Source organism: Amphiura filiformis, chromosome 18 (genome assembly GCF_039555335.1).
Source record: "Amphiura filiformis chromosome 18, Afil_fr2py, whole genome shotgun sequence".
NCBI lineage: Eukaryota > Metazoa > Echinodermata > Ophiuroidea > Amphilepidida > Amphiuridae > Amphiura > Amphiura filiformis.
Genome location: NC_092645.1, coordinates 30,369,707 through 30,384,372, shown reverse-complemented (window position 1 = coordinate 30,384,372; position 14,666 = coordinate 30,369,707). Strand labels below are relative to the sequence as shown.

Here is a 14,666-nt window from a genome sequence, read left to right as displayed (position 1 = left end):
AATCCATTTAATCACCATTCATTTCAGAAAAGCATACTAAACAACGCATCAAAAATCCACAAAAATCCAAGTAGTGGAACAGTGTCTAATTTGCATAAATCCAAAAGGGCCATTGATGCAGGGGGGATTTCAAAATTGGTCAAATCTTAATAAAACTATAATAATGTATTTCTCTCGTCATAAAAGGTGCCAGAGCTAGAAGGGTGGCCATGCCCGGTTCTAATATCTGAACAGTAACTTACTCTAGGTTCCAGAGGACCTTGCACTCAACGTCTTAGCTAATGGATTTAATATGGCATTGTTGTCTTATACCCCTGATTGTAATCACGTAGTAGCAGAAGTAGAGGTAGAAGTGGGTGTTGTTTTAAGCATAATTTCGAAGTTAGTTTAAACGAGGCATCCTCCATAGAAAATGTTATATACAATTATTGCTTTAACTTTGCATCTTTTAGCCGCTGCTTGCCAAGCACGTCTTGGTATAGAGGATGGTCGTATACCTGACAACCAACTCACGGCTTCCACCGTATGGGGCGACGGCAACTGGGGACCTAGCAATGGCCGTCTGAATCACCAAACACAATACCCTACTGGTGGATCGTGGAGTGCAAAATACAATGACGCCAACCAATGGATCCAAGTAGACCTAGGCGTCTTACATAGTGTTACTGGCGTGTTGACTCAAGGAAGAGCTTATAACGTGGATGACCGCTTCTCTGGAGGTGGCAGTTGTTGTCCGCACTGGGTGACAAACTTCAAAGTTCAGTACAGTAGTGATGGTATGGGTTGGCGCCTTGTGCAGTCAACAATCAGTCAAAGCGCTATGGTGAGTCTTTAGTTTCATTTGAAGAACTGCGCACATAATTTTTTTCATATTGTGTTTTGTATCTCACATTGAAGCCCACACCAAACTAACTTGAAGTTAAATTGAACTAGTTGTTTTAACCCTTTTTCACAACGGGCCGTACATTATATATTAATGCGTGACATTCATAACGTAACACAATTCAGGCCTAAATTTCCATAGGGAATAGAAGAAACACACAGGGTGATTTAAAAAGAACTGTAGGGGGGGGGCTCACTAAAAATGGGTGACGGGGATATGCGGCCACATTTACCTTCATTTTTAACTCGTTCTCACCCAATGACCCCTTTTTGTTTTACTGAACTCCCTCTCACCCAATGGTCCCCTTTTTGTTTTTGTTTTCCTGTCACCGAGGACGCCCCCCCACCTCCCTTTTCAAACATTTTTGGGAACATTTCTGATAATCTCTCACCAAATGATCCATTTTTTCCTTAGTTTTCAAAAGTTTTCAAATTTTGATGACTTTTTGAAAATTATGTATCAACTTTTATATTTTGAACCAACATTTTCCCACACAGAAAGACCCCTTTGATGGTAAGATTTCCACAGTCTTACAGAAAGACCCCATTTTTGGAGCCTTCGCTTTGAAAGACCCCCTTTTCCGGTGTAGGCTCTCACCGAAAGACCCATAGTTTTGAACTGTTGTCCGCACATCCCCGTCACTTCCAAAGTCCCCCCCCCCGGGACTGTACCCAACTGCAAGGAATTTTGGCTGCATGGCCTCTATACAAGTTATTTTACCCTTTGAAAGTCAATCCAGTCTCTCTACAAAAGTTGACTAATATTAAGCACTGTCGTCGTCGTCGATCTACTCATATCTGAGTATTCGTGACCTTTCTGATGAAGTTTCTCCAGTTGCTCCACTAATGTCGATCTTGTGCTTTGGTGTAACAGCTGTAAATTGACATTTTGGTTAATGAAACAATCCCATCTGTCCCCCTGAGTCTCTGTCTTCCTCTGCTTCTTTTCACCTCAACCTTTCCGAACATTATCACTTTCTCTAGATTGATTCCTTCTCGCCTGGCCAAATACTGTAACTTCTGTTTCATCACTGAGCTGACGAGTGAGACTTCCTCTCCTATTTCATGCAGAACACTCTTATTTATTGGCCGTCCATGGGATGCATAGAAGTTTTCTCCACATGCATATGTTGCGATCGGGAAAATCAAAGTAGAGACAAGTCTAATCTTTGTTGACTTGCTGATGCTTCTGTCCTTCCATAACTTGTGCATTGTGCACATTGATGTTTTTGCCATTGATATGCGATCTCAGTAGAGCATCCTCATTGATTTGAAATCATGGATCCATGGAACTGTTCGATGACCTCAATTGCTTGGTTTCCTGCATGAATAGTGGTGTTCTCTTCTTGTTGGTTGATGACCATCACCTTTGTTTTGCTTACATTTAGAAACAGGCCAAACTTTTTACTCTCCGTTCTCACTCTTTCAATCAGCTCCTCAAGTTCACAAGCACTGTCTGCTAGTAGGGTAGTGTCGTCCGCATACCGTAAGTTGTTGATGGTTCTGCCTCCGACAGATATTCCGATGCTACAACTCTCAAGGACCATTCGCATGATATACTCTGCATATGCATTAAACAGATGCGGAGACAAAATGTATCCTTGTCTCAACCCTTGCTCGATTTTGAACCAGGTACTGTCACCACATGTTGTTCTAACAATTGAATATATGAATACAAAAGCCACCTAAGTCCATACTTTGGCCAAATCGAGTTAAGCATGGGAAATTGTTGCTATACATAGGTCTGTCATATGCATGAAAGAACAACTCAAATTCATTCTCTGTGTCTATTGGGCATGTGAAAAATAGCATGTATGAAAGAATTACCCAATTCCATGATTTGAGTCTTGTAACACATTGATTGAAATCCAGTATGTATAAAAGTCCACTTGTAACACATTCATTGCTAGAGAATGACTTTTGAACAAAAAATGGGTTTAATAAAGGAAAGTGTGTGGTTTATATTACATGGCAGAATGCTTATCAACATTATACATACCTGTGTGCTTTATTTTGTATTATCTTACTAGTGGTAATCTCGTTCTAACATTGTTGTCTTTGTATATGATTCAAAAAACCAAAGTCCAAAATTTAAAATGAACCCCACGAAGTCCCTGAAATGCTAATCGTCATACCTAATACAGGTTAATCCACTCATTTGCACGTAAAACTTACCATATTGACCAGGTAAATCTAACTGAAGGAATTAAAATGATACACGGGTTTTTCTCTCAAAATAACTTCGCATGGACTTAGGTGGCCTTTGTATTCATGTATTCAATTGATTCCTGATCGTCATAGAATGTCCTAAGCAGTTCTACCACATGTTTTGGGAAGCCCATTGATACTAAGGTGTCCCACAGTTTTTGATGTTGATCAGTATCAAATGCTTTCGAATAGTCAATGAAGCACATGTAGACTGGACGGTTGAATTCAATAGCTTTCTCTGTAATATTTCTGATGTTTGCTATTTGGTCTCTTGTGCCTCTACCTTCCACAAACCCGGCCTGCTCTGGGGGAATCTCACGACGCATATGCTGTTTGATCCTCTCAACCGTAATGTACAGCAAGATCTTACTTGCATGGAAGATTAGAGAGATGGTCCTGTTATTTTTGCATTCTTTTGTGTCACCCTTTTTGGGGAGTGGTAGGAATACTCTTTCGGCCAGCTCTTGTCTTTCCAGAGAAGATTGTATAATTTGTGCATCAAATCCACTCCTTCATCTCCGGTTTCTTTGATCAACTCAGCTGGGATATCATCATATCCTGGTGCTTTACCTGTCCTCATTTTCTTCATTGCCATCACCACTTCTGATCTCAGTATGTCAGGCTCATCTTCATCAACCTCAATTGGTTCTGTTGCACCTCCTAAGCCATCATTACTTGCATACAGCCCTTGACAGTACTGTTGCCACCTCTGCTTGGTTTGATTACTCTCAGTTAGAATTTCACCATCTTCATCTTTGATTACATCCAGCTTTGGTGTTTTCTTCCTGTGATTTCTTTCACTGCTCTAAAGAGATCCCTGGAGTGGTTGGTAGAAGAGTGTGATTCAACCTCTTTGCATTTCCTGTTTATCTTGTCTGGTTCTGCGCTGAATTCTCCTGCTAAGATCTTTATACTGCCTTCTGTCCTTCTCCGTTTGTATGCCTCTTGCTATCACCTGTCGTCTTTCGTCTGCCATTGTACCCACTTCCTCTGATATCCATGGCGATCGGGTTTTCTTTGGATTCGGCAAGTTGTTCTGCGCTGCTGTAGAGATTGCCTTCTTGGTTCGTTCCCATAATTCATTAGGTGTCCACTCTTCACCTGTTCGAGGAAAAGAGTTCCTGACTTCAACTCGGTACTGTTCATTAATACGATTAACATCATATCTACGTGGAGGACTGTCCCGTTTGACTGACTTCAGCTTTGATCGAATTTCAGCAACAAGAAGCTGGTGATCTGAGCCACAATCTGCTCCTGGGTATGTTTTTGCTACCTTCACATTCGACCTCCATCTTCGTTTGATTAAGATATAATCCATCTGATTTCTGGTCCTCCCATCTGGAGATATCCAGGTGTAAAGCCGTCTAGGATGCTGTTGGAATAGCGTATTTGTTACAATCAGCTCATTTTCATTGCAGAAATCAGCTAGTCTTCCCCCTCTCTCATTAGCTTTGCCCAGTCCAAACTTTCCAACGGCATCATTGTTAACCAGGTCATTTCCAACTTTGGCATTGAAATCCCCATGATGATGGTAATGTCTCTATTAGGAATTTTGTTGATGGTTTCTTGGAGTTCATGGAAGAAGGAATCAATTGTCTCATCATCTGCTGTCGAGGTTGGGGCATATGCCTGAACTACTGAGATGTTGACAGGTCTTGCTTGGAGACGGATGGTTATCAGTCTTTTACTGATTGGATTTTAGCCGATTTTAACCTACTCCATTCCTCTTTAGTCTATCTGAGCCAGAATAGTATACAATACGTCCATCATCCAGAGGGAAATGCCCTTTGCCAGTCCACCTGACTTCTGCTAATCCACAGATCGGAATTTTACATTTCCCCATTTCTCTTTTTATAATCAGATAATGTGCAGTTTGCTATCATCTGTCATACTTCTCACATTCCATGTGCCAAAACGATTATTATTCCTTAAGTTTATGATTTTTTCCTTTGTTCCAGCCCTTTCATCAGCCTGTGAAGCGTCATTACAGGACCTTCCAAAGGTACACGTTTGTTGCCCTTTCCTTTCCCCTCCGGTACCAGAGGTATCACCTTGGTTTGCCGGGCTGGTAACTGCCCCACTCTTAGAAGACTTCCTCATTTAGGTTATCTTGGGAAAATAGTGAAGTGGGTCCCCGTTTCCTTCTTCACCAACAGTAGTCCTCTAACTCGACCATTGCTGCCAGTCATAAGAAAGATCAAATCATCCGACTGCCAGCTTCCATCATTCTGCTGTTGGCTGATAGCTCTTCCACCAAGAATGAGTACATCAATGCTGCTGCCCACGGTCGCCCTGCGACATGTGTCTACCTTTAGATATCATTTCTTCTATCAGGGTGTTGACAAAAACCCACTCGGAAAAATCTGAGTCGATCGGGTTATTTTATTTACCGCCACCCGGTGCTCGGCGATGGTGCTAAGTGGTAATACTGACTTACCATTGAGGCAATTAGGCCTGGTGTCGCCCCACAGTAGCAGCAAGAACCTTGATCTCCATGACCAAAGAACTCCCTGGCCAGACAGTCACATCCCAAGATGTTAAAACAACCTACTTTTACTCTATGATTGGGGAGAAAGAGAGAAAGATGAAAGGGAAAGACACAATACCAGTTAGCGTCCACACTGCCTGCAACCATCAACAGTATAACTGGACACAGTGTATGGCACACAAGAAGATGCCCATGTGGCGCTCGCCTTCACCATCGAACTGGGGATCTGTATCCTGTACCCCAGAATGATATTACAGTCGGTAATCGCCCCTGGGATCAGGCGCTATATCCTATATACTAAGGACAAAACCCATTGTCCTATACAAAACCTGATATTAACCATCCTACCAAGCCAACTAGTTTGACTCAGCTATCCTTGCTAACTGGATTGCGAAATGAAAAATGATAGAAAGAAAAGATTATAGAAAGAGTGAGAGGTGAAAGGTAGAGATGAGTAGGTTGGGAGCACCCCCATAGATAAATCCATGAGGGCAAAATCCAGCTTCTGCACCTGTACACCAGTTTAAAGTGCTAATATTGAGCATATTAGTCCACTGATTGCGACATCTGTTGTTATTCAGTTAATTCCGTATATACAACGTTTTGAAGCTATATTTTGACACCATAAATTGTGTAAAGAAGTAAACTGGTAAGATAAATCATCTCGGGGGTGTGGATGAGGCGGAGGCTGTAAACGACAAACTATAAAGAAGCATTTCCCATCAATTATGTCCCGCAGGGCTAATATGTGGGCTATCATCAAGTCTGGTGGCATAGAATATGAGCATGACTGCTTTTAATATGTTGAGGAGACTGCAAATGTCTCTTGATTTTGATCCATAGAGGAGAGCATTCACGGATTCAAAGTGTGATACCACAAGAGCTTGCACAATTGTGTGAAGTGTTATGTGATCTAGAAAGCTTACAGATAGCAAATCATCCATTTCATTCACCTTGTATAGCCTTAACCAAATTGTTTTGTTTTTAATTAAAAAAAATATTGCGTAACCTCAAATATACTAAAAATGAAACAATAGCCACCAAGCTTGCCCTTCAGGGCTAAAAAGAAACAACAGCCATCAAAGTTGCCCAGCATGGCTAAAAACAAAAAATAAAATAGCGGGCAATCTTAAACTCTAAATTAACTCCCTTTATACCGCAAGACCAGAAGCATGAGGGAAATTGATGGGTAAATTAAAGAAATATTAAAAATTTGAAATAGTATGACGTTCTTATAATTTGAGATACCGTACATGTATAACAAAGCCAAGAATGGAGACAAGCACCGGATGGCAGGAGGTTTCCAGGTGGGATGGGGCATGGGAAACGAGGGGGGGACTTCGGAGACAAAATGTAACGAAAATAGTCAAACATTGTCAAAGAAGACATACTAATCTAAAATATAGCAGCGACGAGCATGGGGCGGGGCGGTGCAAGAGAGGCAAGTTGTTCCACAACCGATTTGCTGCCCCTTCTTGGCTACGCCACTAACAGGGATCCATCTTATATGTAAGGGTATACATTTATAGCCTTTACTATTTACTTGATAACTTTGGACAAGCCAAGTATTTCCTTCTTATTGATATTGAAATCCTATTCTTGTCACAGATATTTGTTGGAAATACGGACCAAACTACGGTTGTTACCAATCTTTTCCCTACACTAGTTGAAGCGTCTTTTATTCGAATATTACCTACCAAGTGGAATGAACATATCAGCCTTCGTTTTGAAGTCCTTGGTTGTCAAGGTAAGGTAAAGCATGCTGGAAGGTGAAGCATTTTAGGCAGTTGATTATTTGCACTATAAACGCACCAGTATAAATTGTGTGCGGTGTTACGGGAAGTAGGAGCTTCTTCATGATGCGTAGAATGCGCGCTGGACATTTGGAACGATTTTCACCCCAAGAGTTATCAAAACAGAAGCTACATGTTTGCCGCCATGATCATATTGAGGAACAGTTTGCATCCATTTTTACCAAAATCGGAGCAACTTCAATTTTTTCACCCCTGTATGATATGCAAATTGACCTTGGGCCTGTTGAGCATCATAACATGGTAACTACGGTATATGTTCTACGCGCAAATATGTTAAATTTTTGTAAAACTTGGATCCAGACAAATAGTTTGATATGTTTTTTCGCGAATTTGGAGCATGTTTTAATTTTGCCCACCTATATGAGCATGTAGGGGTTTTGGGGGTCTTTTTTTTTAAAGGGTTAAGGGGGTTCCAATATAGCTTGGCAGACAAAATATTTGAATTTAGCATACCCGAATTAACCAAATTGGCTTGGTTGCCAGCTCATTAGCGAACTTGCCGCTTGATGCTTAAATAAGCACATATTTCCAAAATAGAACCAGTCTAGATGAAATGATAGAATATTATTCTGTCTCAAAACTATCGCCATGATCGACGGCTCCATCTACACTTGCACCTCTATAATCATTTGGCAAAAGTGACTATGTCAGGAATGTTTTTTAAAGCAAAAACGTGCCTTTTTTGTAAAATATGTCTTCTTATTGTTAATTAATCCAAAAAATTATACTATCATTTAATTGGTGTAAATGGAACGATAGGGTAAATGGAACGCAGAGAAATTCTCTGCGTTCCATTTACCCTATCTAATATATAATTTTCTCAATCAAGAACAAAATTGGGCAACATCATACCGAGTGTTCCGTTTACCCCAACGCCATAGGTTTTGCTTTTGTTTCATACCCCAAACTTTCCGTGTAAAGAATGACATTGCGATTACACATTTTGGACCCCAACGTCGTATAAAACGCACGAATGACGTTGAAATATGCTGATTTTTACGGCATTTTGAGGTTCATGCAACGCGCCTAATTTTCAACACGAAAACGTCTCATTTTATTCTCAATTGTGTGCGGTATTAACGGAAGTAGGAGCTTCTTAATGATGCGTAGAATGCCCGCAGCTAGGACATTCGGAACGATTCTCACCCCAAGAATTATCAAAACGTAAGCTACATGTTTACCGCATGATCATATTGTTGAATATAGCTCGAGCCACAATATGGACCTCGGGGTCATTGCAAATGTGCGATAATGTTACTTGGCATATAATTTGTGCGGTAACTGTGTCTCACTATAAACAGCGCCTAATTTTCAACACGAAAAAGTCTCATTTTAAAAGTAAAATCATGATATGAAGAGTTTTTTGCAAAATCCCGTACATCCACTTTTTGACTTTTTGAGAAAAACAGCTTTTTTAAATGTGCAATTATTACTTGTTCGATTTGATTTATTTTGGTTTTAGATAAAGTGTTGATGAATAGAAACTAAAAGAATAAGTTTGGTACAATTTTCAAGGCTTCCTATTTATTTCATTATTTCTGTTGTATCGCGCCTTTTGTGGATGTAAGGCCTTTTGCAACAAAATAATTTTTTATAGTTAAAGAACATTCAAGGCTATTACTATACATTAAGAAATTAAAACAATACTAGTCTATATTAATTTTATGTTCAGATTTCCGAAAATTCCTTAAGATTTCTCAAACGGGAAATATACGATATTACCTGAAGGGAAGGTGGTATGAAGGTCAAGCAACCACCAAAAATGTATTTTTACCCACACTATAATGTCATGCCAACAACTCAATTTCACCCAGAGGTGGATGTAAGGACTTTTGCAACTAAGGTTTTCATAATGGATGTAGTGGTCCTTAATCTACCAAAATATATATTTTTTGGCAACCATAATATTTGGGAAGCACTGAAATACAATTTATTTTAAGCAGCATGTTAACCTTAGGTTTTAGTCAAAATCAAACGCGTGCTGTATTAAAGTAGATATAGGACTCGGTGACCATAAATTTTTTTAATCGCATCGCCCTCTCATGACTAGATCAAATGTTAGTATTTGTTCCATCCACCTTGTTCTCCGTCGTGACGAATGAGCACAATCCAGTTTGGAACCGAGACTAGCAATATTTAACGCCGTTTTGAACGTCCACGCACCCCGTATGTAACATCGCAATCCACCCAATACACACATATTGTACACGTAACACATTGTGTCAATACGGCCGTATTGTCACGGTAGATGCCGTGCTGGGATGAATATTCTGTATTACAGCATACGTATGGTCACGGTGTATCCGTTGTCAAAATACCACGTACTTTAGTACAGTAATAGCGCCCTCTGTTGGTCATAATTCACTTAAATACGTATTTTCAACGTAGTGAAGAAATATTTGAGGTAATATAACACTATAGAATAGAAAAACTAGTATTTTTAGAAGTTACATTTCAAGGTCGTTTTAAAGTTTTAACATTACGGTTAATTTAAAAAATATTTTAAGAGACAGCCCGTCAGCTTTAAGGTTACTCATTGTTGTTTGTTGATGCTGGGGCCCAGTATTAACCAAAACATCAAGGCCGCATGGCCGGCGACTTCCATACGACGACTAAACACTCCAATATAAGGGCCCGCAGTGCAGGAAAGCAAGAGTAACCTTAGGGAGGACAGTTTTTAAGGTCTACTTAGCTCAGCAATGCTTTGCTGTATTCGATAATGGTTCATGTACGCTAGAGCGTCTGATAGGAACAAGCGAACAGTATACGAGTTTGCTGATATTTATCGGAGCGTTCAGCAGAGCAGCAGGATTATAAACATGGTCGATGATAAAACCAAAATCAATTTCCTTTGTGTTCAGTAAGTACATAACGACCCACTCATCAACTACTCAAGTGGTCATTAAATAAGCATGTATCGGGTCGTGTCTGCGGTCAATAGAAAGTAAATAATGTGTGTAAGTTTATGTTTTTTTTTTTTTTTTTTCTTTTTTTTTCCTTTTTTTCAGAGGAAAAAAACATTTATTCAAGTTTAACTTTAAACAGAGGTAAACATTAAGCATACACATGATACACAATGATATTACATGATACACATGATGAAATATAATTTCATACACACAGAGAAGCTCTCACACAACGCTATGCAAGTACAGAACCTCACATTTAAATACGAGGTTCTGCCACTACACATAGCCATGCAAAAACCTCTCCGCGTGTATGAGGGTCTAAATCTTATTCTCTACAGAGTGAATTGAAAATACCCCATCTTTTATAAAATAAACCAATATTATTGTTACATATGTAAATATATTTTTCTAATTTATAATGATTTTGCAATTCTTTCTTGAAAATGTGGATCGAAGGGTTATTTTCTTTCATTTTCATTTTATATATATGAAATCTACATAAAACTAGAATCAAATCCAAAACAATATAGCTAGGACCAACGCCAAAAAGCAGATTATCTTTTTTCCAAGAGAGATTTATATTAACTTTGTTTTCGATCCACCTTTTCACATCATCCCAAAATTTCCTAACCACATGAAAATCACAAAACATATGAATCAAAGTTTCACTCTCCTCCAGACAGAAGGTACACATACTGGAATCTTTTATCCCAATTTTAAATAAAAATGCGTTTGTACCAAGGATTCTGTGAATTATTCTGAATTGAAACCACCTGAGTTTAGTACTTATTGTACATTTGAAGGGTGTATTAAAAATAACATTCCATCTTGAAGGATCAAATGTAGCTTCAAGCTTTTCTTCCCATTTTGTACATATTTACGAACAATTGTTTTTTCGAAACAAGAATATTGTATATTCTTCTGGAACCCTTTTATCTTTAAAGAGAACATCAAAGTGAAATGGAATAGTGGGATAAACAAGGGTATCACCAGGTTTGTCAAAGAATTTTGGAAATGACTTTTTGATCGCCAATATTACACCACCGTATTCAACAAAATTTGTGCGAACATGAAATATACGCATAAAATCCTCCAGCAAGAGGAATTCCCTCTCTCATTTAATAGATCATTTACAAGATCAACACCATTACGAACCCAATGCTGGTAATACAAACTTTGTTTACCCACTTTAATGTTTTCATTGTACCAAAGTGAACTTTTCAGTACCTCCTGTCTGGTAGTTGGTTGATGACAGTTAGAAAAACTAAACCATGCCCAAAAAACATCTTTCCAAAATTGATTCGGTTTATCATTGTTATTATTCATGAAATTCATAATATTAGTAGATCCACCCTCAATGTCCTGGATACGGTTTATACCTGTTGTCTGAAGAAAAAGCTTTACCCACTCTGTCTCCGCATTTTTAATGATTCTACGAATCCAGGTTATTTTTAGTGCATGTATATATGACTGGACATCAACCATTCTCACACCTCCTTGACCATAATCTTGGATCATTTGATTTCTTGTAACCTTATCAATACCTTTCCATATAAATTTATATATTATTTGGTTTAAATCTTTTATTAACTCGTATTGTGGATTAGGCAAAGTTAAAATCAGAAAGGTAAGCTTAGATAAAATAAGTGATTTAACTATTGTTACACGGCCCAGAACTGTAAGATTACGTCTTGACCATTGGTGAATTAATTCATGAATTGACTCCATTGTTTTTACATAATTAATCTGCACCATTCTTTCAAGTGACACAGTGAAGTCAATGCCTAGTGCTCTAAAACAGTTATTATTATGAATCCATTTAACGTTCAAATGATCACAAATTGTTTCATTGCTACCACTTTTGACCCAATCCACACAACATTAGTTTTGTCTATATTTACCCGTAAACCACACATGTTTTCAAACGAATCGAGGATTTTAAAAGCTTCATTCATTGACTTCTCTGTGCCATCAAGAAAAGAACAGTATCATCAGCATATTGAGATATGCGATATTCTGCATCCCTATTCTAATACCTTTAATATTCTGATTTTTTCGAACCATCATACCTAGGACTTCCGCACAAAGGATGAATAAATAGGGACTTAGTCCGTCGCCTTGTCTGCATCCTCTACCCACCTTAAAAGATTCCGAAAGAAATCCATTAACTAGTACTGATGATGAAGCTTGATTATAAAAAACACGAATCCATTTTTTAATCGAATTGCCAAAATTGAATTTATCTAATATTTTCATTATAAATGTATGTGATACCGAATCGAAGGCCTTTTCGAAATCAATCATGAGAAAAAGGCCAGGAATATTTTATTCTCTGCCAAACTCATCAGGTAGTACATTAAACGTATGTTTTCTCCAATATATCGACCCGTGACAAAACCTTTTGGTGTTCGTGTATAATATCGGACAAGCAGGATTTTAATCTGGTTGCGATGCACGACGAGGCGAGTTTATAAGATACATTTAGGAGGGATATAGGCCGCCAGTTCTTCAAAAATTGACGTGGTTTATCTCCTTTGGGTAATAAAGTGATTATACCATATTTTTGAGTTACAGAAAGTTGTCCATTTTCATACGCATAATTTAACGAACGAAGCAAATACCATACAAGATCATTGAAAAATACTTTATAAAATTCCGAACTAAATCCATCAGATCCAGGTGATTTATCATTCTTGCTGTTTTTAAGAGCATTTAAAAGTTCCTTATATGTTATAGGACCCTCAAGACTATCGCGCTGGGCGTTTGACAAGATTGGAGTATTTATATTTGCAAAAACAGAGTCAACATCAGCATTATCATCAGTTTCAGATTCCGAATATAAATCTTTATAAAAATTTCTTGCCTCAGAAAGAATATCCTTTGAGTTGGCTAAAACAGAACCATCTGTACGAACTATTCTATTTATTGTTTTGTTAACTAAATTACGTTTTCCATGTTCAAAAAATATTTAGACGGTTTTTCACCAAGCTCAAACCAGCGAGTTTTAGATCTTATCAAGCCCCCCTTCATTTTATCTTTACGCAGATTCTCAAGATCGTTTTGCTTCATATTCAATTGTACATTTAAAGTGTGGTCACCCGAGGCGACCTTTGTAAATAATTCTGTTATCTCAGATTCAAGTTCTCTCTCCAATCTTCCCAAATCTTTCTTTTTGAAAGCTGAGTAAGAAATAGTTTTAGCACGAATTTCTAATAAAATCATTTCAAAAAACAGTTGATCATTGATTATAAACTGGATATCTCTAGGATGGATTGTGTTTAAATTTGACAAAATATATGGAGGTGCCGCATACTTCTCTACCACTTCTTTTATAGTTTTCTTCACCAAATTAACATATTCTGTATCCTTTAAAAGAGAGTTATTAAACTTCCAGTAGCCTTTGCCACGCTCAATGTCATTGAAATCTAGATGTATATCGACTAATGAATGGTCCGTACGATAACCTGGTTTGATATCACATTTAGATAGTTTGGAATTTAATTCTGACGATATTAAAAAGAAATCAAGACGGGCTTGTTTCAAAGTATCATGTTGCCGCCATGTATATTTGCGTAAATCTGGATTATTTATGCGCCATACATCCGTCAAATTCAATGAATTGCAAAGTTCTACCACTCTCTTTTTGCATTTGGATTGTTAGCTCTAACATAATTGTAAGTATCAAGTGCCTCATTCATTACCAAATTCCAATCGCCGCATATAATTATATGTTCGTTATCAAACTCATTAATTACATTGTATAAATTATCATAGAACTCTGGTTCATCGTTATTGGGACCATATATATTAATCAATGTTATATTGCAATTATTTATTACAATATCAATTACAAGCATATTTCCTTTTGTATCGCACTTAAACTGATTAACTTTATATTCAAAATTATTATTGAATAATATTGCCACGCCCCTTGCGTTGCTTTTATATGAACTAAAATAGCAATCAAATCCCCATTCAGAACGAATTATATTTTCAACATCTTTTACAAAATGAGTGTCCTGTAGACAATATAAAGAATGGTTTTTCTGCCTTAAAAAGTGAAGTACATCTCTACGTTTTTTTACATTGGCTAAACCTCGACAATTCATGGAAGCTATTGAGAAGTGTTTGTTCATGTCACTAGTCATGTAAATGTGGGAATTTTGTAAACATGGGTAGGCCTACACAAAATGGAATGATATGAATACAATGTAGTCGATCACCCTCTCCGTCTTTAATTCCGTAACTGATTTTGAACATAATAAACATTTGTATCCCAATTGTATCACAATAATATATTTCATAGTTTACATCATGAACCTCTTGATTGATTGTAGTTTGTTTTCCTCTGTGTTTTTTACATCG

At 37.8% G+C, this 14,666-nt stretch overlaps 1 protein-coding gene across 1 annotated transcript; it reads left to right on the top strand.

The window, feature by feature from the left end:
- Window positions 1-412: 412 nt before the first annotated feature.
- On the top strand, window positions 413-11,319 carry LOC140139091 (lactadherin-like). The gene is made up of 3 exons (XM_072160872.1): window positions 413-823; window positions 7,187-7,325; window positions 11,246-11,319. Exons 1-3 carry the CDS (start codon window positions 413-415, stop codon window positions 11,317-11,319), a joined length of 624 nt encoding a protein of 207 aa, XP_072016973.1.
- The last annotated feature ends 3,347 nt before the right edge of the window (window positions 11,320-14,666 follow it).

What these genes read in the sequence shown, in the direction of transcription:
- LOC140139091 (XM_072160872.1), top strand. Translation starts at nt 413, where the DNA reads ATGTTATATACAATTATTGCTTTAACTTTGCATCTTTTAGCCGCTGCT. An exon ending in CAATCAGTCAAAGCGCTATG is followed by an intron (nt 824 to 7,186) that starts GTGAGTCTTTAG and finishes TTCTTGTCACAG; the next exon opens with ATATTTGTTGGAAATACGGA. An exon ending in TGAAGTCCTTGGTTGTCAAG is followed by an intron (nt 7,326 to 11,245) that starts GTAAGGTAAAGC and finishes TTATCTTTAAAG; the next exon opens with AGAACATCAAAGTGAAATGG.